Source organism: Falco naumanni, chromosome 3 (assembly GCF_017639655.2).
Source record: "Falco naumanni isolate bFalNau1 chromosome 3, bFalNau1.pat, whole genome shotgun sequence".
NCBI lineage: Eukaryota > Metazoa > Chordata > Aves > Falconiformes > Falconidae > Falco > Falco naumanni.
In genome coordinates, this window is record NC_054056.1 from 74,449,270 (window position 1) to 74,464,483 (window position 15,214).

The following is a 15,214-nucleotide window of genomic DNA, read 5'->3' on the forward strand; positions in this document are numbered from 1 at the left end:
ATGAATTACCCTATTATCCCAGGTGCCCTGCAAAGGCAAATGCAATCACCTCCCAGCTCTGCTGAACACTCAGGCTATTGAACTTCAGGCTGGGTAGAGAGCAAAACTCAGCCTCGCGCTTGGAGAGGTCCAGGGGCGGATGGTGCCTGTACTATCAAATTGTCCCATGGCATCCTTAGCTGATGGCAGACTGGGATAGATGCCAGTAGACTTTTTTTGTTCCGTTTTCCTTCTTTAACTGGTTTTAGGGCTTTTCATTTGACAGGCAGACAAATATTTGGCAGCTGGGTTAACTGAAGCATAGAAAGAGGCTCTTTGAGCACTACATTAAGGTATTTGCAGCTGATAAATGGCTAAAATAACGTATAAGTAAAATGTTCAAAGTACAGTTAATTTTAAAAATAACCATTCATTTTCTACCTCTATTTTCATCTTTGATCTGGTAGATGAATTTATAAACACAGATGCTAATGCTGCAAAAATTGATACACAAGTCAAATGCTAAGCATCCACTAATTTTACAAATATCTGTGGTATATTCTGTAAAATAATTTCTTGGGATTTTTTCCTTGCTGCAAATATATCTTACCACAGAATGCAGAAACAACCTGTACATCTTCACGCTTCATCCATGCCATCCTACACTCTGTATTAAGGATGTGCCCATATCCAAGCTATATAATATTTTTATTATTTGAAGATAGATTCTTTCTGGGTTGAGATAAAGCATGCCACCAAAAAAAAAAAAAGGGGGGGGGGGGGGGGGAATGTAAAAATAGATGGAAAAAACCTTTAAAGAACTAACATAAATGCCATAATTTATAATTTTCAGAATATCAGGAACAAGAAATCTGTCGAGTCTCTCTGATAGGTCTACTGATGTCAGGTTTTTAAAAGAAAAACCAAACTAAACAAACCTCTAATCAATGAAACCTGATCCCAGCCAAGACAACAAAGACATTGCAAAGAATCAAAGTGTGTTCCTTGCATGTGTGTTGTCCCTGGAGGAACCACAAAATAGGTTCATGCTAGGAACATTTTAGCAGGAGAACTCAGGAGCTGTCTAAAATTCAAGCATCTATAAATGTTATAATTGCAGAATTTTTGTGGTTGAAAGGGACCTCTGGAGATTGTCTCATTCAACCTCCTGTTCACAGCAGACTCAACTACAGCAGCTTGCTCAGTACCGTGCCCAGCTGGGTTCTGAATATCTCCAAGGATGAAGACTCCACAGCCTCTCTGAGCAACCTGTGCCAGTGTTTGACCATCCTCACAGCAAAATTTTTTTCTCTTGCATTTAAATCAAGTTTTCTGTCCTTCAGTTTGTGTTCGTTGCATCTTGTCCTGTCACTGGGCACCGCTGAGAAGAGACTGGCTCCGTCTTTACTGCCTCTCATCAGTATTTATACAAACTGATAAGATCCCCCTGAGCCTTCTCTTTCCAGTACCATTTCTCAGCCTCTCCTCACACACAGAGGTTCCAATCCCCCAATCAGTTTAATGGCCCTTCGATGCAGTTTTGGTCCAGTACATCCAACTTTTTTGTTCCAGCATAGTCCCGAGCTGGCCACGGTGCTCCAAATGTGTCTCACCAGGGCCGAGTGAACAGAGGGGAGTTATCTCTTCTGGCAGTGCTCTGGAAGAGCTGGAATCACCCTTTGTAGTGCACCCCTGGATGCTGTTGGGCGCCTTTGCCACAAGGGTGCATTGCTGGCTCATGCTCAACTTGATGTCTGCCAGGAGCTCCAGGTCCTTTCCTGCAAAGCTGCTTTCCAGCCAGCCAGCCCCCAGCCTGTACTGGTGCATGGGGTTATCCTCCACCAGGTGCTGGACTTTGCAATTCCCTGCATTGATTGCCATCAGCAGATTTCTCCAGCTTGGTAAGGTCTCTCTGAACACCAGCACAACCATCTGAGGTATTGACCACTCCATCTGATTCTGTATCATCTGCAAACCTGCTCAAGGTGCACTCTGTCCCATCATCCAGGCTATTAATGGAGATGTTAACCTGTACTGGGCCCAGTATTGATCTCTGATGTATACCACTAATGGCTGGTTTCCCATTGGACTTCATGCCACTGATCACAACGCTTTGAGCCCAGCAGCTCAGCTGGGCCTGTACTTCATCAGTTTCTCTGTAAGGATGTAATGGGAAGCAGGGCCAAAAGCCTCACTAAAGTCAAGATAAGCAACAGCCACTACTCTCCCGTCATCCAGCAGCCAGTAATCTCATTGCAGAAGGCTACCAGGTTGGTCAAGCATGAATTCCTCTTCATAAGTCCATGCTGACTGCTCCCAGTCACCTTCCCATCCTTCATATATTTTGCAGTGATTTCCAGAATTATTTGTCCACTACTTTCCCACGGCTTTAGGCAAGGTTGACTGGCTTGTAGTTTCCCCAATCCTCCTTTTTAGCCATCTTGTAGATAGGAGGTATATTTGCTTTCTTCCAGTCCTCAGAATTCTCTACTGTCCACCCCGACCTTCCAAAGAGAATAAAGAGTGGTCTCACAATGACATCAGCAAGCTCTGTCAGCGTTTCTGAGTACATCCCATCAGCTCCCATGAACTTGTGTATGTCTTGTTTGCTTGAAGTTCCTTAGCCCAATCCTTCTCTATCAACGGTAATTCCTCCTTGCTCTAGACTTCCCATTGGTCTCTCAACTCTTGCATGTTTATTTTTTATGTTTGAGTTCAATCAGGAACTCCTTGTTTATCCTTGGAGGCATCCTGCCACCTTTGATTTTTTGCTTATTGGGATGGACCATTCTTACGCTTGGAGAAGGCAATCCTTGAAAATCAAGAGGTTGGGCCTCTCTTCTCTCCAGGACAGTACCTGATGGAAGTCGTTAAGAAATAACTTTCCTAATTACATGACTGACATCCACACAAGATACATAGATTAGCAGATACTATATTAAAGGAATTAACAGACACATAGATATGATCTATTTAGAGGGAGCCATTATTCTTTTGTTGGAAGGACTTGCTTGTGCTTCACGGTGGTGTTGGATTGTATTGGAATTCTTTAGGAGCACCAACAGCATGCAGATAAGGAGCTGGTTTATATGTCCCCTTTGGGTTTCCAAAGGTATTTGAAAAATACTTCACTGCAAACTTTTTAAAACAGCCATGTTTAGGAGAGAAAATCCTGGGCTGGATAAGTCAAAAGATAGGAGCAGAGGGTAAAAATAAAGTGTCAGTTCTCTCAATTCGAGAAAGTGTCCACTGGTGTTTCAGTCTCCTGTGCTGCTAAGACATCCATAAATGAAGTGCAAGAGGGTGAACCGTAAGAGAAATAAATTTGCTAGGAGTGGAATTATTTAAGACACTGAGTGCAAGGGCTAGCTACAAACTGGCAGAAGGAAATTCAGGGTAGATTGACGTAAAGTAAGGCAAACAGGTAAAATAATCCTCATCGAACAGAACCATGGATTCTGAGCTATCAGGCCTGAGATGTTTCTTGATTAGTTTTAACTCAAAGCTCATTAGCCATCAAAAAGCAGCAAATCAAATGTTAGAAGTTACTAAACAATAGAACATCATTATGCCAGCAGATTATGACATGGCTACATCTTGAGTGCCGCTGCAGAGTTCTCACTCTCAAAAAAGTATTCAGTAAAATTGACAGAGACCTCTGCAGAGTTGATTATGCTACAAGAGTAGATCTTGGCCATCCAGTATTCTTCTGTCCAGTATAACAGAGAATTGGAAGGGTGCTTGATTTTTCAGAGACTCAAGTAGCACTTATTGGTGCTGAAGTATCATTAAGCACAAAATAGCAAGTTTCTAGCAGTCTAAGCAACAAACTACCTAGACTGGCAAAATAAATACAACACATAAGCATCTAGGAACAACTAAAAAACTGTAATTCAATTTTTTTTTTATTATATTCTTTTGAAGACTGGAAAAACATTTTTGTCTAAGGGTTGATGTTAAGATGAGGCATGCCAATGGCTTTATCTGACATTTTGTCTTATGTGCCCTCAGCTAATCATTTTAAAAGGTAACTGGCTTATTATATTAACTTTTATAAGACATTTCTTGTTTATTAGAAGATGTTCTGCAACACAAAAAAACCTGAAGTTCAGGTTCTATAACATAATTATTTTGACAGAGAGAAAACAGAAAATATATTCTAGAAGTTACCTTCAGGTTTTTCATTCCAGTGGGCATTTTACAGTTTCCACTTAAGGGGAACAGAAAAGCAAGAAATATTTAAGCTTAGGTATGCTTTAGAAACCATTAATTTCAATGACCAACCCAAGACCTGCAGGATCATCTCAAATTCAAATAGCTGCTCATTTTGAGGATTTCACGGGGCTAAGAGCAGATGTGTGTCAGAAATCAGGAAACTGGCTCAATTCCTTCGGGATTTTTTTTCCAGAATGGAAGCATGGGGGAGGAAGGGAAAAGAAGAAAAACAATTTGACTGAAACCTCACTCTTTCTCCTGTCTTAAGAGAAGTGGGAGTCTTTAAGCAGAATGGCAATATCAGCTACAGCAGTCAGATCTTTGGAGCTCCAGATAAGGGTTGAAGTAGACAGATGTATATTTATCAGTTCTGATAAATCAGGGATCAGAGCTCTTTGTCTTCCCCATTGCCTACAGCACTTCCTTCCCCAGACACCTTACAACCAGATTAGGAAAGATCGTAGATAAGACATAAGCAGTGCAGAGGATAGTTCAACAGTGTATATTTGGAGCACGTGCAGAGTATCATTATTACTGCTTTAAGCAATCTTCCTTTTCCGTACTTCCAGTATCTTGTCTAATATGGATCCATGCATTACAAAGGGCAAGTAATCCCACCCCACCACCACGATTTATGAGGGTTTTGCATCTCTCCATCTCCCTTCATGCTTCCGCAATTATTTTTTTTTCAACTCCCACTGTACTTCCAAAACCTGGAAACTTTCTGCTCCACACAAGATGCTCTTATAAGAACTAGAGTTTACAGTATACCAACTAGCAAATTAGAATTAACGAACCTGGTAGCATGGAGGTCTTATAAAAGCACAGGTTGTTAAGGTATCTTCTTACTCTTAAGAGCCATAGACTGACAAAAAAGGTTTCTTATTTCAAGCAGTATGTGGGTAGTTCACATTTTCCATTTCAGAAACAGCATACTTACTGAAATTAAGTACACCTAAGAACAAGGAAAAATCCCATTGACACTCCGTATTTGTTTTTCTGCATGCATTGATTTGTGATGCATACTCATTCCTTGGTAAATGAAGAGGAAAAGCTCAAATGCACAAACCTAGTGTAAAGAACTGCTCACATCTGACATCTTGGAAATACCAAAAGGTATTATGTACAAAGAACCTTCCAAAAGCAGCCCTTTTTCGTACTTCACTTTTTTGAAAACAACTATTTTTCTGCACATCACATTCCCCAGTTTCTCCCCGAGCAAGGCAGCTCACAACAGGTCAACCTTAAAAAGCTGTATTTGCCAGCACCTTGATCCTTGCCTCTATCCCCTCCCATGGTAAAACTCCAGTTTTGTTAAATCTCTTTATTTATAATCTTTTTATATCAAAACAGTTTTGTGCTTTTGGTTTGTGGGTTTTTTTTTATATAAAAACAGCAACAAAGCCTTTAGATCACACAGGGGCTAAATTCATTATGTTTGAAGGAAAGGGAAGAAGAGACAACAATAAAAGAAACTGTAAGAGTCCTGCATTTTCCTAGAGGCTTCCCTTGAGGGCCCTGAGGCTGGGAAGCAGCTCAGCCGCACTCGGGCGCTCCTCTACGTTAGCCTTCCAGCAGCAGCCAATAATGCTCTGGAGTCTCTGGCCCACTGGTGACTCGTGGAAAACAGCAGCAGCCAGTGAAGGGCGTAAGTTATAGGCTACCACAGCATAGAGCACATACTGCCGCTCACCCTGGTAGGGCTGCTCTCGCATGACAATTTGCCAGAGGGTGATAGCAAACGAGTAGATGTCTGCTTTGGCAGTGACCCTCTCCCCTTTGAGGAGCTCCGGGGCACGGTGTGTGTACGTGCCCCCTTGCTGGCAAACATGGGAGCTCTGGGACAAGCCCTCCTCCAGTTTCTGAGAGCACCCAAAGTCTCCAATCTTGCACGCTCCCTGCTCAGTGATGAAAATGTTTGCAGGCTTCAGGTCCAAGTGTACAATGCCCTGTGAGTGAAGAAAGGCTAAGCCCGTTATAATGTCGCAAGAATAGCACACAGTCTCTTCCATGCTCAGGGCCTTCCTCCCACATCCGCCTTCATCATCCTCACCCTGTCTCCATGCATCACCAGTGCCATAGATTACATGGTGCAGAGTGATATTACCCACATACTCCATAATGATGGTGCCCAGGCTGTTCTGGCTGGCTGGGGCACACGTGCTGGCAGCCACCACACGTACCACGTTATTATGCTGTAGCCAGGCTACGTTCAGCTCAGCCCAGAAGCTCTGTCGTGATGCCAGCCGGTTTTTGCTGCTCTTCTTCACCTGCTTCACAGCCACAGTTGCACCGTGGTAGGTGGCTTTGTAGACAGATCCAAAGCCCCCAGAGCCTAGGGGCTGCAGGAGGCAGAGCTGATCCCAGTCAATGGAGCACCAGGCCAGGCGTGGAGGCAAGCGACGAGTCCTGACCAAAGGAGTTCCTCCCAAAAAATCTTTGCTGCCTTTGCCAGGGATAACTAAGGGGCTGCTGCAGGGTCGCAAATCCACATATGAGGAAAATTCCCAGGGAAGAAAACAATTAAGAGGAATGGGTGATGGCATAATAAGATGGAGAAAACAACAAGCAGTTACTAAGACAGAAAACTAGAAGGATTCTCTGACAGAAAGGACTCTGCATGGGCTGCCAAAGCCTTTTATCCCCTCTTCACCATTTTCCTCCCTTACCCCAAATGAACTGCATCTGTCACAACTAGCTGAACCCAATCAGGCTCACCTGGAAACATTCTCCTCCAACCCTGAAGCAAACCTTTAGAAAGTTGAGGTAAATGGATTTAAAGCTAAAAAAGATGTTAACTCATATGTATGTCACATCATTTCTAATCTCAAGAGAAAAGAAAGATGTTCTGCCCATTGAATGCTTCTAGCAAAATGCCCCAGGAATAAATAAAGCAATGATTGGTGAATGCATTTCACCATGGCTCCAGGCAGGAACGGTCATCATCAGATGCATTAAACAAAGTCATTATCAGAGGAAGCAGCTGAAACGGTGAGTGCTAGCGTTTCGTGATGCTATGGCAGGCATAACTAATATAAAAGCATGTTTGTAGAAACCCTGCCACTTAAACGTGATTGGGACAAGGGGACTGGTTTGGTTGCTCAGCTCTGCTCATGCAGGACAGCAACCTTATTATAGCAGCATAAAGACAAATGATTGCTCTGTATCATCTACTGGATATAGTAACTAGAATTATACATAAATATTTGGTCATCTTCCCATCACATCCCACACAGTTACTACAGGTGTGTATTTTATTTCTGCATTCTCCTTAGTAAACTTATTGCTAAATTTACAGAGCTATTCTGGTAGAAGACAAACATAATATTGCCTTGCTGATCCCAGTGATTTTCAGAGGGGCTTTTGCTCTTTTGGCCCTGCTTTCACCTTTTCATAGTGCTCATGTTAACTTCCTTAGTCTTCAGCACCTGCTGCCCAAGCATCAGAGCACCCTCATGGGACCTATACAGCTTTTGAATATGCCAGTAAGTATCTTTCTGTACGTGTTGACAAACATCTTTGAAAGCTTGGTACCCATTTCCCACTTCCTTGCCCATCATAACCTTCCTCTGGATGTCAGCTTTGCCAACACAGATCCTCCCATGGGACTTCAAAGATCGGCGGTGCCCATTTCTCCAGAGTTTACCTCTGGGCAGCACTGGCTCAGCGGGCAGTTCTTGCAGAGTTTTCCTCATGTTTCCTGTTCCTTTTGTTTTGCTCCTCTGGATGAGTAAGATGCAGCACAGATGCACTGAGGGAGGTTTCAGAGGTGCTCAGAATATGTGCAAGCCCAACTGGAGTGTTCTCCACTTCGAGACTGGTTTGATTGTTCACCTCAACAGACAAACCTAATGTCCCAAGGTTATCTTCAGACCCTAACTGAACTCTAGATCAGCTCAGCCAGAGGGTTTCAAAGGTACCACTCTGTGTAGCAAATCAGTGATAGAGATCTTCCTGGGTACTGAGACTTAGGACTATCAGGAGAAATTTGTCATTGCAATTCAGAGGGAAGCAAACCTGGACCAGAGATGAATACGAATGGGGAATTTGGGTTATCACCTGCCAGTGTGAAACAGATAGGCTGGGGAAGAACTAGGTGCTAATATGCATTGTAGGAGTTGCTAACAAGTGAGAGTTGCAAAGAGTTAGGGATGCCAGAGGGCCTCTCAATGGCCCTGAGTGGGACAGTCCCTGCAGATAGGACTGCCTGACAACACCAGGCTCCTCTTCCCTTGCCCCACCCAGAAGAGACTCTAATAGTGCCAGAGGCCCCTGGACTCCTCTGGTGTTACCGCACCCTGCGAACCTCGTGCTGTAAAGCACAAGCCAGCTGGGTAATACGCTGCTGCTGCCCCCTCCTAAGGGCAGCTATCTGGCTTGAGGCACCGTTCAACATCAGTTATGCAGGGAAGCTCTGGGGGTGGGGGGAAGACCACAGGAGCTTTAGTTTTAAATAGGCAGTGAGGTAAGCTGTGGAGACAACAGGTATTTTATACTCCTTTTCTGAGCAACACTGTGATTTTATGCTTGTATGCAGAAGTCTTCACTTCTAATCTTTGCAGAGAATGTTTTCTAGGCAGGTGGGTTGTGATGGAAATCAAAAGCTGCAGTAAGCAGATGAAACTGTACTGGAAGGAGAAAGGAATTTTTATGCCTGTTTTCTGAGTGCTATTAGGGCTCTAATTCTTGCATGAACTTATAGAATCGTTTGAGTTGGAAGGGACCTTAAAAATCACCTAGTTCCAACCCTGCTGCCACGGGCAGGGGAACTTCCCACCAGACCAGGTTGCTCCAAGCCCCATCCAGCCTGGCCTTGAACACTTCCAGGGATGGGGCATCCACAGCTGCTCTGGGCAGCCTGTTCCAGTGCCTCACCACCCTCACAGTAAAGAATTTCTTCCTCATATCTAATGTAAATCTACTCTCTCCTAATTTAAACTATTACCCCTTGCCTTACTGCTACAGGCTCTACTAAAACGTCTGTCCCCATCTTTCTCATAAACCCCCTTTAAGTATTGAAAGGCCTCCCCTGGAGCCTTCTCTTCTCCAGGCTGAACAACCCCAGCTCTCTCAGCCTGCCCTCACAGGGGAGGTGCCCCAGCCCTCTGATCATCTTCCTGGCCCTCCTCTGGGCTGGTTCCAACGGGTCCACGTTCTTCTTATCTTGGGGGCCCCAGAGGTGGATGCAGTACTCCAGGTGGGGTCTCACAAGAGCAGAGGGGGAGAATCGCCTCCCTTGACCTGTTGGTCATGCTTCTTTTGATGCAGCCCAGGATACGTTTGGCTTTCTGGGCTGCAAGTGCACGTTACACATTACAGCATTGCACGTTGCCTCTCGCCCAGCAACACCCCTAAGCTTTCTCCTCAGGGTTGCTCTCATTCCATTCTCTGCCCAGCATGTAATTGTGCTTGGGACTGACCCAACCTACATGCAGTACTTTGCACTTGGCCTTGTTGAACTTCATGAGGTTCACACAGGTCCACCTCTCAAGCCTGTCAAGGCCCCTCTGGATGGCATCCCTTCCCTCCAGTGTGTCAACCACACCATACAGCTTGGTGTGGTCAGCAAACTTGCTGAGCGCGCACTTGACCTCACTGTCCTGTCACTGACAAAGGTGTTGAACAGTGCCAGTCCCAGTACGGATGAGGAATGCCACTTGTTACCAGTCTCCGCTTGGACATTGAGCCATTGACCACAACTCTCTGAGTGCAACCATCCAGTCAATCCCTTATCCACCGAGTGGTCCACCCGTCAAATCTGTGTCTCTCCAGTTTAGAGACTAGGATGTTGTGTGGGACAGTGTAAAAAGCTTCTTCTGTGCCATATAGTATATAAAAGCAGCAGAGAGACGTCTCTGCTATGAATTCTCCAAAAATATCAGCCTTCTCATGGAAGAAATGCACTTGTTCCAACCTGTTTTCACTGGGTTACGGTGGCAAAAAAAGTTCAAAGGGAAAGTTGGTTGAGGAAGAGGAGTAGATAGAAGGATGCATGGATGAAGGGCCTGAGAGTGGACCTGCTAAGCTGACAAATATAGGAGCATATCTGGAGATTGTGAATGCTACAGAACACAGCAGTAAAATCTATGTTCGTAAAGCAGAGGGTTAGGATTAGGGCTGTTCCCAAATTTCTTTGGTTGAAGTCTCATTCGGAAGGATACAGCAGAACTTCCATATAATTTTTTCCAGATTCCATGTCCTCCCCTTTTGGCAATTTTCATGTCACCTTTTTCTCTTTGCCTGGTTTTGCCTGGTTCTCTTTCTGGTTTTGCCTGTCATGGCAGGTGTATTGTATTGCTCTTGGGGAATACACTGAATTTTTGAGCAGGAAGAGGGCTGTATTTTAGGATCTAAAGAGCCTTAACATAACTTACTGTCCTGTCTCAAGCTGACTGCGAGCAGGGGGACAGCCAGTGCCTTTCAATGTGAACACAATTAGAGCACATTTAAAAGCAAGTAGGCTTTTATTCTTAATAAATGTTATTTTCCTTTAATCCATTGATGACTTGGCCCAGTGACTTCCCAGGAGACACCACTGGCTGAAGGAGGGGGCTACAGCATGGCCTGGGGAGACATTTTCAGAGGGAAGCAGGGCTGCTGGGGACCAGCTGCTCCTTCCCTCCCAGCCGCCCTTCCCCAGAGGAACCGCGAACATTGCACTGTGCACCCACAGCAGCCTCCTACCACACCACTCCTGTTTCACTGCTATTTCCACAAGGAAAGAGGAAGCTGTATGAACCAGAAGTCATCAGCAGAGAATGCAACAGGAACTTTTACAAGTGACAAGAGGGAAACACATTCTGTGTCCTAAGGGCTGCAATGTGTCACAGCTATGTAATATGTCACAGCTACCATGACCTGTGGCAGCAATGGTTTTGTTCCAAGCTTGTGTGTCATATTTCTGCAAGTAAAACATGCTTGTGCATCTGATGCTGCAACAGCTGCCCAACCTCATCTGTGCTTCCAGCTGAGAAGAAATACAGAACCAGTCTCACTCAGTTCACCTGTTTATATTTCACTTGTATATCAGGAATACAGAAACTCTTTATTTGCCAATAATTTTAGTTACCACTGCTGTTTGTTGCATTGCTGGACAGAAGTCAGCCCCAATACCAAGAGCCCCAAAGGACTGATATGGATGTAACTCACTACAACTGAGGATGCATATCAAACACCATTTTGATCAAGGTGCATCACTGTTGTGGTTCTTAACAGCCAAAGTTTTGTCTAAAATAAGAGAAGGACAGAACTGGGGACTGGAAGTGATTTCAGAGAGTTTAAGAGTGTATAGTTATATTCTTCTCCACAATCATTACTTCATTTCTTTGTACATCTGGTTCGTGTACCATGTAACAAACCCTTGAAGACTTGGCTGTCCAGTAGCTTCTAAGAACGCTTTACAATTTAGAGGTAGCGTTGTGTTTCTAATAAATTACGTTACAACCTTGCTAAAGGAGTAAAATTTATCTAAGTACTTAAGTTACAGTCCTATGCTCAAAACTACACAGTTCCTTCACCTGTGCCATAATGATTTCTGAGAGGTTTTCTTCCCAGTTTCAAATAAAAGTTTTCTCCATTTACTGTCAGTCCCTGTGATCTCAGTTTAGGATTTGATGATGAACCTACATTCTTCCTTAAACATACAGTGTTTCAAGGTCCAAATGTTGCTTCCAGTCACACCTCATCGACCTCAAATGATATTCAGAGTTGCCTGAAAGCAGTTCTGATATGATCAATTGCACAGGTGTAAGCCATACCATTACTGGAAGCCACCCCATACACAGGCTTGCTCTGAAGGTAGGCAGACTACGAAGATTAACCATTTTTTTTTTTTTACTACAAGCACAAGCCAGAAAGGAATCCAGTTCACGTTTCAGAGTTTGGCTGTTTTGATGAGACAAATGACACCTTGGAGTAGCAAATACAAGCAAGTTTTCATTAAAGCAGTCAGAGGTAAACCCAAATGCAAAAGAACAAATACATCTGCAAGAATTGTGGTGCTATTTTACGGCTGAGAGACGTAATAATAAACATTTTAAAAGGTTAAACCCTAGTTTATAAATAATAAGATTACGTTTCAGACACACATTGCCAAACAGCTGCTTGATGCTTTTTTCTTTCCCAGTAAGGTTACTCCACGTGTTCAGGAGCAAAAAGCAAAGGCTCTCCTTATCTGAACACAGGCAGGTTTTAGCTGGAGGCACTGGCACGCAGGTGAGCTTTCACAGCTGATTTATGGGGGCCTCAGGGACCACCACCGACCAGGGTGGACCAGGAATAACAACCTGGGACCAGCTGCTGTAGACTAATATCACAATTGCAAAACAGCACCTTGAGACAAGCTAAGAGAACCTACACTTAGGAATAAAGATAGTAAAATGTGAAGTACAGGCGCTCACCCATAGCAATACTTTCTGGCCATGCCAGGACAGGTACCTACCCTGGGCGGGTTTACTGCTGTCACATGGCTGGCACCTTATGCAGTATTTTCAGACAAATTGTCCGAGATTGGTTTTGCGGTCTTCCCCCTGGCACAAAGCTGACTTTGCTGGGTCACAGGGAGATGACAAAAGGTAATTTGAGACTTGCAGCTTAAGGACTAGAGAACAGCTTCAATGCTTCGTGAGAAAAATGATTCACCTACAGCAAAGGGCCTGGGGGGTAATGTCAGCGCTATCCCACTGCTTGGAGACAGCTGCTTTCCCAAGTCCACAGATTTAATGCTGATGCCTAGAACTGAAGTATAAAAGGGTCAGTCTCTCCCAGCAGCTCACAATCCTGTTAACACAGACCATGCCCAGCTCTGTGACTCTCCGTTAAACACACTGCCATAGCAAATGCAGTGGCTCCCTGCAAACACCACATCTTCAGAGTTGCAGAGGGGAAGAGACAAGAGGATCAGCTACATCTGCTGGCTCTGAAATGATGGACTGGGCACTCTGGTGGGCCACAGCAAATTATCAGAGGTTGCCTTAAGTTACAGGGTTTTAAACCTGCCTGATTAAAATGGGTTGTGCAATTCAAGTATGTCGTTACAAGGTCTGCATTAGTGAATAAGCAGAAGCGCCTTGTAAAAATATGGCTGAAGAAAAATATGTCTAAACTGAACAGAGCACATAAACTATGGGGCAATCCTGTAATGCTTTATTGCATTTAGGAGCCAGGCACTGACAAAATATGAGGAGACAATTTTCAGGTGAGGACAGACTTCATTGAGTTTGGGAGTTTTGTGTGTGTTTATTTGCCCTTAATGTTTGCTATTCCTGTTACAACTCTGATGTTGCTTGTTTATGGCATGCCCCTTAATTGTACAGAGCCTGTATTTTATTTTCATTGTTAAGCACTTGTGAGGGAACTTGAAAAGATTTACCCATGACCATGTGTGTAACAATTTTAACACAAAGGCAGCAAGCCAGAGTTGAGCTTAATTTCAGAAGCACAGCCTACAGAACTTTTCTGCTGAAATTGTATCTAATACTACACAAGGATAGCTGACAAACACCTTCCTCGCGAGAGTCTGTGCTCCCCTTAGATAAATTGCTGTCTCTCATAGATTAATCACGTATTTGGAAGAAACTCTTCCAACTTGCCTGGCAAACCACATGCTGTGTTAATTAGGAGATACCTTTACAAACTGCATGATTCATTTTGGACTTGTAAAATACAAACAGTTCAGACTTAAACTTTTTGAAGTAAACCAAAACAAAATAAAACTGATTTCTCAACTTTTTCAGGTTTGATTGCTACCCTCCCATGTATAAATACATGCACACATACATATACAAAATTTTAAGCAACGTACCAATTTTCTGTGAGTATTCTCTCTGTACTCTCAGGTACTCCACATTTTTCCTACACACAGTGAGCAGAGATCTGACTGATTTATATGAAAATTACACTAAACCATTCTTTTTCTTTGTTCAGTGCAGCAGTGAAAATCAGTGCCATGGGCAAATTACCAAGGATCAATTCAAATGATTTCTAGCCCAGCCACAGTGTGCATCACTATAGTCCTGTTTCCAGAGTACTCAGGTGATTGCTGATGTCTTCAGTCCCCTCTGAGGCAGACTAGCCTTGTAGCTAGTGATCTTACAACACAAATGTTCCCAAAGGAGACAGGGTTGTGGGATGATGATGACATTGAGGAACACAACCGTCAATTATATTTTTTTAAATACTATTCTGAAAATGTTCATTTCTGGAGGACACACAGACCATTACAACAAATGAATATAATTATATAAAAATACCGAGCAAGATGTCACACCTTTACTAGGAGCAGAGGACGTTTATACTGAATTACCTGAGCTTATAGCACGTGAGCAGGAATTTGAAACTTCACAGTACTGCTGGTGTCTGTCAGTGTCAACACCAGTATCTCCACTGTTGTTCAAAACAGAAATAGAGCATTGCTGTTTATTTGCTAAAGGCCCCAGCTTAAAATGATAAGCAGCAGTTAATCCTCCAATACACTTCTCTAACTTTTAAGCACAGGCTAAATTTTGTCATACAGCTTATCTTGCTGTCCTGCTTGCTGCCTGTTTGTGATCACCAACCCTTTTGCTGTGCCAGCTACCACACCTGCCGCTTTGGAAAACTTAATTTCTATCCAATTTAATACAGTGTTTTGATTTGCAAAGCAGGGATGCCAACAGCTCAGTTCTTGCTAGTCCAGCAGCAGCTCTGCATCACTTTTTTTCTCTGCCAAAAAAATTTATTTATTCTAGGGCATGCTTATATGTGGGAAGCAAAAGGAGAGTGAGGGGGGAAACTAGAATGGTCTTTCTCTTCCATTCCTGGAGAATAGTGAGACCACATAGAGATGATACTGAAGGACCATTTTCTTAAAATTTTCTTATGCAAGTTTTGGAAAGGGGTGGTTACAGGAGAGACAGAAGGGAAGACACCTGTGGCTCTCAATTTAACAAGGAAAACTCTGGAGGGAATGCACCATGAGATCTCTGGATATAACATAGGTATCATCCATGCAATCACATTCTACTTATTACAGAGGCTGATG

At 43.5% G+C, this 15,214-nt stretch overlaps 1 protein-coding gene across 1 annotated transcript; it reads right to left on the reverse strand.

Moving 5' to 3' along the window:
* Window positions 1-5,622: 5,622 nt before the first annotated feature.
* Window positions 5,623-7,372, reverse strand: MOS (MOS proto-oncogene, serine/threonine kinase). Its single transcript, XM_040587281.1, has one exon. The coding sequence runs from the start codon at window positions 6,738-6,740 to the stop codon at window positions 5,691-5,693; it is 1,050 nt and encodes a 349-aa protein (XP_040443215.1). The 5' UTR covers window positions 6,741-7,372; the 3' UTR covers window positions 5,623-5,690.
* Window positions 7,373-15,214: the final 7,842 nt, after the last annotated feature.